Raw genomic sequence first — 13,805 nt, 5'->3', positions numbered from 1 at the left:
GGGACCTCCGCGACTAAAGACTGGCGAAGATACATTGTCTCTTCGCGGCTTCAGCCGCCAGGCGGACAGCTCGTTTCTGGTCGGCGGGGACCTCGCTTCGCAGAAGGGCCTCCCAGGCTTCTCTACTCTTAATATTGTCCTCAGCACCCGGGGAACCAGGGCATTGCCAAATTGTATGATCGAGGGTCCCCCTCGCTCCGCAGGTCTTACATTTGTCACCTTTTTTATCGTCTAACGTGGTTTGAAATAACCAGACAGGGTTAACGAAATTTCCGGCCTGCGATCGTCGCCAGGCGATGGCCTCTGTATTGGTTAAGTTTGGATCTGGTGGTGGCATTAGACGCCTGCCTAACCTGTAGTGCAGGGCTATTTCCGCGTACGTTTGCAAACGTTCGTCCATCCCCTGGGGGTCGGGCGGCTCTACATTTACCCGGAAGTAGAGATCTCGGGCTAACATGTGGGCCGCCTCGTTACCGGGGACGGATGTGTGTGCTGGGACCCAAATTAAGGTGATCTTGCGATCAATTTTGGCTGCGGACAGAATTCGAGCCGTTTCTGGCGAGACCCTGCCCTTTCCGATGTTGCAGATTGCTGTTTTGCTGTCACTAAGAATCAAACTAGCCTTGGTTCCGGCGCAAGCAAGCGCTATTGCGACCTCCTCGGCCGTATCTATGTTTCTACTCCTAATGGAGGCGGCAGCGACTGGTGCACCTCGGCCGTCCACTACTGAGGCGACCGCCGCCCCCGACCTGCCACTCGCTGCATCCACGTAGGCAACCTCATTTGCCCTGAAATTTCCGGCCCTTTTAACCAGCGCCTCCGCCCTCTTCTCCCGTCTTTCTCGGTGATGTTCTGGGTCCATGTTGCGGGGGAGGGGGGGAACGATGATATTCTCGCGACATTGTGGCGGTAGGGCGACCTTGTCGCATAGGCCCCTATCTACTCTGCGGCCGACCCACTCTAAGATGGTCCGGCCCGTATTTGTTGTACTCAGTCTTTCGAGCTGGGCGATTCGCACCGCCTCGGCGAGTTCAATCCAAGTATTATGCACCCCCATTTCCAACAGGCGGTCTGTAGAGGTGGAGATAGGTAGGCCCAGCGCCCTCTTGACGCAACGCCGAATAATTGCGTCGATCTTCTCTCTCTCGTTTACCCTAATATCGAGGAATGGCGTGGCATAGCATATTCGGCTAATAATATAGGCCTGCGTCAGTTTCAAGAGGCTGCTTTCTTTGAGGCCCCTGCCCTTCAGCGCGACCCTCCTGAAGATCCCTGTTACTTGCGCAGCGTAGTTGCTGAGCTTCTTGATCGTTCCTTCATTGTAACCGTCCTCTTGGATAAAAAGTCCGAGGATCCTGATGTGATTAACTTTCGGTACAGCTTTGCCCTCTACCTTAATTTCAAAATTCCAGTCGCGCTTGCACCGGAGCGCTTTCGGATTGTAAACAAAAAGTTCTGATTTCTGCGGCGAACACACAAGGCCCCTTTCGGCCGCGTCGGACACTACAGTGTCTGCCGCTGCCTGCAGCCGCTCTTCTATGCTACCGTCACTACCACTGTTCAACCATATGTTGATGTCATCTGCGTACAAGCTAAATTTTATGCCGTCTATATTCCTGAGTGCGGCGGGAAGGCCCCTCATTGCCACGTTAAAAAGGAAGGGGGAGAGCACCGATCCCTGTGGCGTTCCCTTACTTCCCAGGTAAACCTTGGGGAATTCTAAGTCCTGAAATTTTGGTTTTATCGTCCTGTGCGACAGGAAATCCTTGATGTAATTATACGTCCTTTCGCCGACACCTATGTCCTGAAGCCCCGCAAGGACGGCCGCATGCTTAACATTGTCGAAGGCTTTGGTTAGATCTAAACCTAAAATCACCTTCGCGTCTTTGGATCTCGAATTTATAATGTCATGTTGCAAGCGAAGCATCACGTCCTGCGTACACAAGCCCGGCCGGAACCCGACCATCTCGTGCGGCCACAGGTCGTTCTGCTCCATGAAGCGTGTCAGTCTAGCCTGGATGACGCGTTCCATAAGCTTTCCTACGCACGAGGTTAGGGAAATTGGTCTGAGATTTTCTAATCCGGGCGGTTTACCCGGCTTAGGGATTAGCACCACGTTTGCAGTTTTCCATTGCTGAGGGAGACGGCCGCTACTCCATACCTCCTGCATGTATTTCGTGAGCGCCGTTATGGACATGTCGTCCAGATTCCTTAATAATTTGTTCGTAACCCCGTCTGGGCCGGGGGCCGATCGCGTCTTTAAAGTCAAAATTTCTGCCCTAACCTCCGCCTCTGTTATGGGCGCATCGAGAGTCTCGTTACGAGGGCCCTTGTACTGCGGGAGGGGGAGGGAATCTGTGCTGTAGTAGATGTGATGAAATGGAAGGCAATATGAGCCTTTCCAAGACGTGGGGCCTGCTGCGACATCTCCTTGACCCTGATAGCTCAAAAACACAATCGGGCACTAGAGTGGCAAAATTAGTAAACACCTACATCGGCTACACAGAATCCCTTCTTAGAGGCGAAGCTTAACATCTTATCAACACATCAGTGACGCAAGCAGCAACACCCCGCTTAAGGCTTTCGCCTCGCCGCACTTTAGGTCAACAAAATGCACCCCCCCCCACCCTTCCTGAATTTTTTCATTTTCCTTCCCTTACGGCGCGGTTCGGGTGTCCACCGTGACGTCACGCAGTTCGCGCATGCGCACCTGTGGCTTTTTCTGACGACGGGGCCCACGCTAGCCTCGGTGTTGACTAGCCTAGTGAAGCTTTTCGCTTCAAAAAGGGAAGTGATTGGGCCTTTCTTCATCCTCTGAAATATCCGAAAAATTGGAGAACGAAGAATAGGCAAGTCATGCATGAAGGGTGGGATAGTGATATATTGCGTGTAAAAAAATAATCCATTTTTTAATGTTTCAAGGACCCTGCTTTTGCTTTTATTTCACGAAACTGCCGATAATACACAAAGAAGAGTAAGAGCACAATGAGCACAAATTAAGATTCAAGTATTTCACATACGTTCTCGAGGGCAGCCATGAATAGACTGAGGTCAAGAGCGGTGCTTGGGATTCCTCGAGCTCGGAGAAACGACTCATCCACTTTCTCTGATCTCCTTTTATCTCTTGAACGAGCGGGTTTCTATTACCATCAATAAGGAGGCTAATGGGACGTATTTCATGTCAACCCTTCCGCCGGTCGCTGCAGCGGATCAGAGGGTATGTGCTCGGGGGCTCGCTCGAAAGACGCGGGTTCAATTCCGGAGCTGCGAAATTCTGGTGACCTCTGTACTTTGGAATGTGACTGTCAAAAAATAAAAGTGACAGCCATTAGGAAAGAGTGAAGGTTAATAACAGCGACAGCAGTCGTAACAAACTGTCGCTCATTATAAACAATATCAGTGCATGCTATCATGAAAATATGTACAAGGGCGGTGGCAGTGCATATTAATTTAACAGAAAAAAACCGTGACGGGTTAGAAACAAACACGGGTTAAAGGCATCCCAGTCGAAATCAAGAGGAAGAAATGGGCTTGGGCAGTGTATGTGATGCGAAGGCAAGATAACCGCTGGTCGTTAAGGGTATAACGGAGTGGATTCCAAGAGAAGGCAAGCGTAGCAGGGGGTGGCAGAAAGTTAGGTGGGCGGATGAGATTAAGAATTTTCCGCTGCTTGCACAGGACAGGTTTAGTTGGAGATATATGAGAGAGGCATTTGCCCTGCAGTGGGCAGAGCCAGGCTGACGATGATGACGATCGGTGCGCCCGATGGTTTTCCCAAGTAAAAAGGGGTCACACCGAGCCGTTTTTCATGTGCATCCATGAGGCCAGGATAAAGCTCTATTCACATCTAAATGTTAATAATGGGGCCCCTTATTATCATTTATTACCTTTTTTAACATTTCACAGTACTTTGCAATTTTTTCCTCATGTTTTGTAACCACTATGCTACGTCCTTTTGAAGAGGCTGGATGCTTTACGGAAAGGGTGTTTCACCTGAGATTTTACGCAATTTTTAAAATTAGTTTTTTTTGGGGGTTAGAAGAGCACTTTTTGGACATAGCATTAAGGACGGTGTAGTACATCAGTATACAGCTAAGACGCGCTAACTAGCAGCATCAGTAACTAATACTGAATAGTTAACTTTTTTAACTATTAGTGTTAGGCTCCTTAATTGTTGGAAGTCGTGTAGCCCACGAAAATGAATATCCATATGAGGTTCTAGAACTTGGAAAACGCAGTTATTCTCGTCGCTGTGGCGCAACAAACTTTGGCTATTGCGACGAGTTACGTGTACTGGAGAGGTTGCTTTGCCTGCAAGCTCCTGGAAAGCGCATGCATGTATTTTGGCGCGATGTAGCCACAAATTTGTTGAGCCGCAGGGGTGAGAGTAACCGCATTTTCGAAATTCTAGAAACTCATACTGGTATTAATTACGGTGTGCTACACGTCTCTCAGTAATTAAGGTGGCTAACAGTAATAGTTAAAAAGTTAACTGTACACTATTAGCTAATCAGCATGTTAGTTGCACGTCTTAGCTGTATTCTGATGCACAACTGCGCTGGAAATCTTATGTCGCAAAAAAAGAGTTCTAACTTAAACAGCCTATTTTTAAAAATTGTTTAAAGTCTTAGGTGAAACACCCTGTATACTAGAACTAGGTCCTAATCACCCTGAGTCTTCCTGCGATTTATTTTGGCAAAATGTATTAACTTCAGCTTTGTGTGAAGAGCAAACAAACCTCCAGGGAATCTCTGCCCCTTCCGGCCATGATCACGAGTCTGGGAAGTTCTCGCTTCTGGCGAGGTAGAGTGTCCACGTGAGGTCCAGGGTTGCCCTCCAGGATGGTGTGAACATTGGTTCCTCCCACGCCGCAGGAGTGGATGCCGATGAGACCGCCCGGAAATGGCGTTGCTTCAGTAACGACCTCGAGGCTACCGTCGTGCAGCCCAGGGATGTCCGGATTCGGTTCATTGAAGTGTAAGTTACCAGCGATTATTCCGGTCTCCATGGCGAGGATCACTTTGGCCATCGACGCAATCCCTGCGAGCAATGTGCGCCAGTAGGTTCATTGAACCGGAAAGGTGTTTAATAGGACTAAAATGGGAATAAAACACTTCCACTTCACATTCAGAGGTGCAGAACGAGCGTGTGAAATTTGACGACGAAGATAGTGCCACCAACAAGTGGTAGATGCCAATTACAACATACAGAGTGAGACGCTGTGGGGTTGGCAATGTGGCGGAACCCTAGCAACACAGAAATTAGGCACAATATTGGAAATTGTGGGGTTTTAATCGGGAAAATAAATACGTTTCCGCCCTTTAATCATGGCTGACACATTTAAAAACCGTCGGACTCCAACCCGTGATCGCGTACGCTACGGAGCAATGCCGACCACGGCGGGCCTTGCTCTGAGGGCACAAAGGAACGCACACTGGCTGACACAAACAGGCATTTATTTTTACAACAACAATAACACCAGCTAGCAACAAAATACGCTGAGGAATCGGGGACGTCCGACACACCAGCATGGTTACGAGCGAACGTTCGCCCATGCTAAGGCAGGGGGAAACTCCGAGGCCGGACGGGATGAGCTTTGGGAGAACGTCCTCCCCGTCCTCCTCCCCGTCCTCCTCCCCCCCCATTTGGAGCGAACATACCGAAGTGTGGGCTTCTCATAATGCAATTATCTCGATTTTCATTACCTCATCCAAGGAAGAAAAACCATTATTTACCTTCATCATACAATAACTCTCCTTAGCGTTCCAATGGGTCCGGCTCTAACGGTACAAATAATTTTTCTTTTCTTTCCGCTATGCATAATTCTTTTTATCGTTATTTGTTGTTTTTTCTACTTCGTATTCCATTAAGCCCGTTATACTTAGGGGCACGGGCCGGGACACTTTTTTCCAGTTCTTTGCTTAGTCCGACTATAGCATTCGCATGCTATGGTGGAAGATGCGCCTTCTGCGGGACCGATGTTAGTCTTATCATAGTATTAGCATTAGTTGTCTTACCAGGTGCACCTTCCGCATGACCCATGTTAGTATCACCATATTATTAGCATTAGTAGTCTTACCAGATGCGCCTTCTGCTTGACCCTTGTTAATCCCACCATAGTATTGGTATTAGTTGTCTTACTAGACGCGCCTTCTGCGTGACTCCTGTTAGGTTGGTTGGTTGGTTATCGTGCGCTGACATCACACAGTAGACGGGCCTCCAGAATTTCTCCTCCAAAGAAATTCAGCCGCCGCGGCCGGGATCGAACCCGCGTCTTTCGGGTCAGCAGCCGACCATAACCGCTGAGCCACCGCGGCGGGGCTGACCCCTGTTAGTCCAACTATAGTATTACCATTAGTTGTCTTACCAGGTGCGCCTTCTCCGTGACCCATGTTAGTGCCACCGTAGTATTAGCATTAGTTGTCTCACCAGGTGCGCGTTCTCCGTGACCTATGCTTTTCACACCAGTATTGGGATTAGTTGTATCACTAGATGCACCTTCTGCGCGACCCATGTGAGCCCACCATAGTATTGGTATCAAATGTCTTACTAGATGCACCTCCTGCGCGACCCAAGTTAGCACCACTAAATTATTGGCATCAGTTATCTTATTAGATGTGCCTTCTGCGTGACCCCTGTTAGTCCAACAATAGTATTAGCATTAGTTGTCTTGTCAGGTGCGCCTTTTGAGTGACGCATGCTAGTCCCACCATAGTATTAGCATTAGTTGTCTTACCACATGCACCTTCTGCGCGACCCATGTTAGTCTCACCGTGGTATTGGTATTAGTTGTCATATTAAATGCGCCTCCTGCGTGACCCATGTTAGTCCCACCGTAGTATTAGCATTAGTTGTCTTATCAGGTGCGCCTTCTGAGTGACCCATGTTAGTGGTGGTGGTGAAAACATTTATTAAGAATGAACAGGAGGTATGTTTGGATCAGCCCGTAAGGGACCGATCCTTACAAACACTAGGTGGAGGTCCCTAGTATGGGACCCCAGTGGCGGTGGCAGCCGCCCGGGCGCGCCCGACTAAAGCTTGTTGGGCCTGTACGTGGTGGCAGCCGAGCAGGGTCGCCTCCCAGTCCTCCCGGCTTGGGTTGGGAATGGGGGGATTAGCGGGTTTGGAGGGGCAGGCCCACACCATGTGATAGGTGTCAGAAGACACTGCACTACAGTTAGTCCCACCATAGAATTAGCATTAGTTGTCTTACGAGGTGCGCCTTCTGCGTGAACCATTTTTGTCCCACCAGTATTGGCATTAGTTGTCTTATTAGATGCACCTTCTGCGCGACCCATGTTAGCCCCATCATAGTATTGGTATCAGTTGTCTTACTAAATGCGCCTCCCGCGCGACCTAAATTAGCCCCACCATAGTATTGGTATCAGTTGTCTTACAAGATGCGCCTTCTGCGTGACCCCTGTTAGTCCAACCGTAGTATTAGCATTAGTTGTCTTACCAGGTGCGCCTTCTGCTTAAGAAATGTTAGTCCCACCATTGTATTGGTATTAGTTGTCTTACTAGATGCGCCTTCTGCGTGACCCACCATAGCATTAGCATTAATTGTCTTACCAGATGCGCCTTCTGCGTGTCCCATGCTGGTTTTGACGGATCCAATCTTCAGCGGTTTCTTGCGCCCCGGGGGACAGAGGACAGCACAGAATGCACCGCACTCCTGGGGGTCGCCCGCCTTGGTGCCTGTGCCATGAGCTTCGACATAGAAGACCTCCCTCGGGTCCACTTTCGCACCTGCGCACACTTCCCGCAGCAGCTGCTCATGTGCCCTGCAGGACGGATATGTAGGACCTGCGAGTGCAGACCGAAAAAGAATGGTTTTCCCATCGTGCCGGGCAAAGCGAGTTTTTTTGTGTTTGAACGTTCTTGCTTGCGACTAAAAACCGTCAGTGGACATTCCAGGCCTTTAGAGGGTGCATGGAATATTCAAAGTATTTTGTGACAGATATAGACCATTTCATCTAGGGCGCCGCCATTTTGGGGAGGTGGCACCGTCTATGTTCTGTTCTTGTCCCTAGCGCCATGCTGGTATGCGCGCGCGCATTTGTGCTGCGCCCACGGTAGTACGGAGGCGTCGCAAATTGGCGTTTCGGAGTTCTGGTTTTTTTGTGTGTGTTTGTGTGTGTGTGTATGCTAGAAATGCGCCTAGATGACGGGAAAAGCTTTTCGAGCAAGACTGCCGCCGTTTGGTTTAGTGATGGCCGGAACTCCATCGTATTATGGGGCAGGAAGCACTTCCACCGTCGTTCCGATGATTGACCTAGGCAAACGAAATTTGTTTACGAGTTGTTTGTTTGCTCTAGTGCATAGCAACGGTCGCATCGCTATCTACGACGGCGGTCGAAGAAGCTACACAGGCAGCCAGCTTCTTTTATGCTGTCTGATTGAGTTCGATAGAGTACGATTACCGCCAGCATAACAAGGTCATTTCATGAATGTTTTGCGTTTGCCGGACTTCACTTTGCTTAAATGTGCGTGGTGCACAGACGCGAACTGTATTGTTGGACCACTCACGGTGATGAATTTCTTTCGTGAAAGCTGACCTGTATAGACTTCACAATTTCAGGCAGGTACTACAGTGCACTTCTCAGCGAGATACGCGTCGTTCCAGATTCAGGCGTCTGATGCCTGGCGTCCTCTCTGCCTTTCGGCTGGTTATCACTTCGAGATAAATGCTCGCCTACGAGCAGGTCTAGGTGGTAGGTGCGAGAATGTTTACTAAGCCAGAGCGTGCAGGCACCGAACGAAAGCACTGTCTACGTTAGTTGACATCGCGTATGTCATCATTGCTTGCTTAGGGGCTGGGCCACCGAGCGAGCGCGAGCAATGGTCGTTCTCGCTTCCTCGCCACTTTTTTTCGCGTACGTGTCCACTCTTCACTCGTAGAAAGAAAAGTGTTGCGGCCCTAAATAAATGTCCGCACTAAACAGAGAAAGATAGATGGGAGGTTGCATGGGTATTTGCCACGCGGCAATAGAAATTCGCACGCCACCCGCACCTCGATTTTGCTTTGGTGAGCAAGCGCGTTTGCGGTCGTCGTTAAGCACGCTACGCGTCTTCAAACAAGTTTTGCAGACTTAGGTATCTTGACGACTGGTTCAGTGAGCACGCTCTTTTGCTTCTGCCAAGGCCCGGTTGTTCGCGGTAACAACACTGCTGCAACCGCACAGCTTACTCGGCAGTGCGTAATATCGCATATCATTTGCTATCATATTTATCATGCAACAAAAACTTCGGAGAGGCCTTTTTTCTGCTTATCTGAGCTATCTACTTCCATTGCTCAGATTTTGTGACCATCATACTTGTCTGCAGGTCACAAGCTGTACAGGCATCCAAGTGTTGTCACTGACTGAAGTGGACACACGTCCGGATGCACACGTCATTTTTTATTTGCTGGAGAAGAAAGCATGTGACATCAAGGAGGCACAGAATCCTCTCTGTTAACGCTAACCAACCAAAGACATCGCTCGTCTTCATCTGACGGAAAGCGATGCAGATGGAACAGGTCGCAGCCGCACTGACGCCGCGGCTGTTGATGTTGTGCTCATGGCTCTGCGGCTAGTTTTTTTCGCTGCAATAGCTGTTGGTGCAGCCAAAAACAGCGCAGTGGTATCCTGATGACCTCAGCTCACGATTCATGTTCACACTCAGCGTCAGAACACGTAAAAACTGTTTTCTTGTGCAAAAGACAGCAGGACACGAACGTCACTCAACGCGTACTTCGCCGCCCGCGCATACCAGGAGGAGAGGAGGAGGAGAAGCGGCGGCGCGCGCGCGCCAGTTCGAGGCTATTTTCCTCCTCGCGCCGAAAACGGTCTATAGGGGCCTTAACAGCAATGGAAGGCAAAGGAAAATTCTTCGACCCAGCGGAGGTTGCTTTGAACGCAAAGCCGGTCGATATGAGATGGTGCGCCGGGCTAGGACTAAATTTCCTTACCATACGTTTTAGGGCGGTATTGAAATTGAAATTTATTCCACAACAAAATGATGCTGCGAGGAGGACAGGAGAAAAGCTGTGTGAACAGCTTGAAAAGCCCTGACCCCCAACACACGGGGTAGGACAGAAGCGTGCGGCAAGAGAACACAGTCGGATATGGCAACATCGTTGAAAAGGTTAGTATAAAACAGGCAAGAAGAACTAGAAAATCATATCACAACATTATACAAACAATAAACGCAGTTCTTTTGGTGTTATATCTGATATGTCAATGTTAGCATCCTTTATCATGTGATTCAGAAGTGTAGGCAATTTAAATTTTATCATTTTATTTCCATAATTGGTCCTGCATTTTAGAACATACCACATCTCAGGATGGCGCACATTATAAGCAGAAATGTTTTTTTCTAGTCTTGCTAGGCTAGTGATGGCATCATTATTTTTTATTAAACTGAGTTTATATAAGTGGCACAGTCTGTGATCGTTCATCGATGAAACTTGTATTATGTGGTACTTCTTGAATAGGCCTGCTGTGTGGAAGCGATATGGAACTTTACAGGCGAGGCGTAAAGCCCTTTTTTGCAAGACAGTAAGTTTGCTAATGTTACCAGCTGTTGTTGTTGCCCATACAGAAAACGCGTATTTAATAAAGAGGAAAATAAAGAGTTATATATGAGCATGTTAACAGGTATGGGAAAATTGTAGCAGTAACGGCGCATAACGCCAGCTGTCCTGGATAGCTTACTAACGATATAGTTTACGTGATCATCCCATGTCATGTTTTCTGAGAAATACACGCCCAGTGATTTAAAGCTCTTTACCACTTCAATTTCAGTGTTATTTAAAAAAAAATAGAAGGTCGCTGGACATGTGTGTGTCGGGGGTGAAATAAAATAGCCTTCGTTTTATTAACGTTTAGCTTTAGGCAGTTAATTTGAGCCCAGGCATTAATCTCGGACAACGTTCTATTCGCTCGGATATTTAGATCAACATACGATTTGCCTGAAAAGAATAGACTTGTGTCGTCAGCATAGATTATATAATGTGCCGTTGCATCAACGCGAACTATCCCGTTAATATAAAGAATGAAAAGAAATGGTCCCAGGATGCTTCCCTGTGGGACGCCTGTTTTGATTGACTTTGATGTGGAGTGTTTTCCTTCAATGACGACAAACTGAGTACGGTATTGTAAGTAAGACGCAAGTAATTGATGCGAAATGCCTCTTATGCCATAGTGATCGAGGTTTTGAAGGAGAATTTCATGATTAATGAGGTCAAAGGCTTTGGAAAAGTCCAGAAACAGCCCAAGTACCATATTTTTACATTCAAAGTTTTCGAGAATGAACTCCTTTCGGGCCAGCAGTGCGAGTTCCGTAGACTTGTTCCTGTGGAAGCCAAACTGAGCAGACGTTATTAAGTTGTAGCGTTCAGTGAATGAGCTTCACCACTGTAGGTCTGTGCTTATTGGAAGTGGTACCGTGAAAGTGCACCTAAGGGTTCGGCCCAAAATAATTGAGATTTATCTCGAAGGAGCCTGCCTAGGCGGCTCAGTGGATTTGACGTTCGGCTGTTGAACCCGAGTCTGCAGGATTAAATCCCGGCCATGGGTGCGGCTTTTCGCTGAGATGGAAATACGAAAACTATAATGTTCTCTGAGATAACAGTGGACTATACGGAGCCGAAGGTGATCGCAGTAAGACCGGAGCTTCCCTCGGCATCCGTTATGGTCGCCATACAGCTTCGGGACTTTAATTCCCACTTACCGTGTAGTTTATAACCCTACCATAGCTTACCAAGCTCTAAGGCTGCCACGCAGTTCCAATGCAGCTGACGTGACGTCTTGTGCAGCCCGACATAAAGCTACGATTTTCGCGCCCTCTTTGCTGGAAGATGAATACTGCTCAGGAAAAGAGTATCAATACAATATGCTCTTTTGCGGACTCACAATGCAAAACATTTCGCAATGTGATCTGGTTATTTACCTTGTGTTAATGATGTCAGCATTTAAGTGCGTGGTTTCTTTTAGCAACATTCTCTGCCTTGTTTCTTGCCGGGATCTTCTGTAAGCTACTAAGCACAGCATGGCTATACGACTGCGTCCCGTGTCCTTATTAGTGATCGCCTAAGCTTTGCTGAAGGTGAGATTGTAAGTACTGTCTCGTGAAGGCGTCGCGTGAATAATCATGTGGGTTGATAAAGGCGCTAAACGAGACCGTACCTTCGATCTTGTATCCGTCCGTGTTGCACTTGACGTTGATAATCTTGGCGTAGATTCGCCGTGCATCGGATTCCCGCTGAAGGAAGACAGCACCCACTGCTTCGCTTCGTGCGTATCCATTCGCTGCATTCAGAACAGGACACATATTCACTATGGCTTCCTTGCTTTGCTATCAGGGAGGTACAACTGATGTCGTTTCACGTGCTGTGCAGAACTCCCGTATGTTTTGCTTTGATTTGGTTTATGGGGTTTAACGTCCCAAAGCGACTGAGGCTATGAGAGACGCTGTAGTGGAGGGCTCCGGAAATTTCGACCACCTGGGGTTCTTTAACGTGCACTGACATTAAAGAACCCCAGGTTATGATACCCCTGCAACCAGCTGCACGGGCTCGTGACAGTCATCTGCTCTGGGGGTGGAATAAAGGGCTTGCGCAGCTCTAACTGAGAACTGGTGGTGAGACGCGGTTATATTAATTTTTTGAAAGGGGATACTTGTGAATAGAAGGTTTGGGAAACGACTTTTCCGTACAGTGACTTTGTTGGGAAGCGCTGGCGCTAGATAGGGGCCGGAGAGAGTAGCGGATTTGCCGCGCAGTCGTTCGTTCAGAGAAAGAAAATTAGACGGAGAGTGGGATGGGAGATAGAGATTGATTTAAAAAGGCAGTCAGATCAGCCCGAACTATGATTTTCTGAGCTAAGACATGTATAGCGCAGATGGATAGCGCGAGAGAGAGCTACAGGTATGTTCCTCCGTCTTTACCTCCTCTTTATTCAAACCTAGAAACACTGTAACTTTTATATAGGCATGTTTAGGGTACCTTTCAAGTTAGCATCAAGCTTTGCTACCCAGATGGAAGGGATATAAGTGTTAAACAGGCGTAGCTGCCAGCCGCCGAAGGGGACCCTCTCTTTAGCTACAGCTTGGCAGCATGGTCTTGTCTCGCGCCCTATCTAGCAAGAGTCAAGATCACTGAAAGTTTAGTTACTCTGGAGACATAGTGCGAATTCGTGAACTAGCAAGAATACGTTGCACTGCAGGACGTTTACTTATCATGACTGAAAATATTTTGTAAGCATTATGAATACGAGGTTTCGTAGCTTATTCTATCGCAAAATTTTAAAGGAGTATTTTCGGAGCGCTTCAAAAATGCGGCTTCTCGCAGATGACAAGTGAGCACTTGACACACTTAAGCTTCTTCTCTCAGGGTGATGAACACTAACAGAATACTAACAGTGCAGCCTGAGATCAATGGAAAGTCTTTGAGAAGAAAAGTTGTATTAGTCTTCGGTTGTCGTTTTTTCGAAGCATTGTCACAAAATTGTGTAACTAAATCTTTGTGAACGTCGAGCCATTCATTAACAGGAATTCGAAACTAGCAGTTCTAGTTCTTTTGTCTGCCACCATGTGGCGCATAGCACTGGACATACAAAAAACAGCGCGCTGGCGGCATCCGAGACATAAGAAAGAAGGAGAATGACCGAGTGGCTGCAGAACAAAACTTGATAGGCCGCTGGACATACCGGAACTTGCTGGGAGCTGTTCCGAATTCCTGGTAAAGATGCTCCCTTTTTATGCACCTTCAACTTCGGCGCATCGGAGTTTATTTTGTCGCCAAAGAGTCATTATGGAATCGA

General features: G+C 47.9%; 1 protein-coding gene across 1 annotated transcript in view; it reads right to left on the bottom strand.

The window, feature by feature from the left end:
* Nucleotides 1-13,805, bottom strand: part of LOC149348018 (fatty acid synthase-like) — an 80,755-nt gene that overhangs the window by 43,322 nt on the left and 23,628 nt on the right. Inside the window, exons 4-6 of the mRNA XM_089541663.1 lie at nt 12,171-12,293; nt 7,573-7,806; nt 4,739-5,040 (exon numbers count right to left, since the gene is read on the bottom strand). Coding sequence (XP_089397789.1) covers nt 4,739-5,040; nt 7,573-7,806; nt 12,171-12,293 — 659 coding nt within the window. The remainder of the gene's footprint in view (nt 1-4,738; nt 5,041-7,572; nt 7,807-12,170; nt 12,294-13,805) is intronic.

This window comes from Amblyomma mixtum, chromosome 4 (assembly GCF_055824585.1).
Source record: "Amblyomma mixtum isolate Tamu chromosome 4, ASM5582458v1, whole genome shotgun sequence".
NCBI lineage: Eukaryota > Metazoa > Arthropoda > Arachnida > Ixodida > Ixodidae > Amblyomma > Amblyomma mixtum.
Note: the sequence above shows the minus strand (reverse complement) of the source record. Positions and strands in the feature narration are given on the sequence as shown.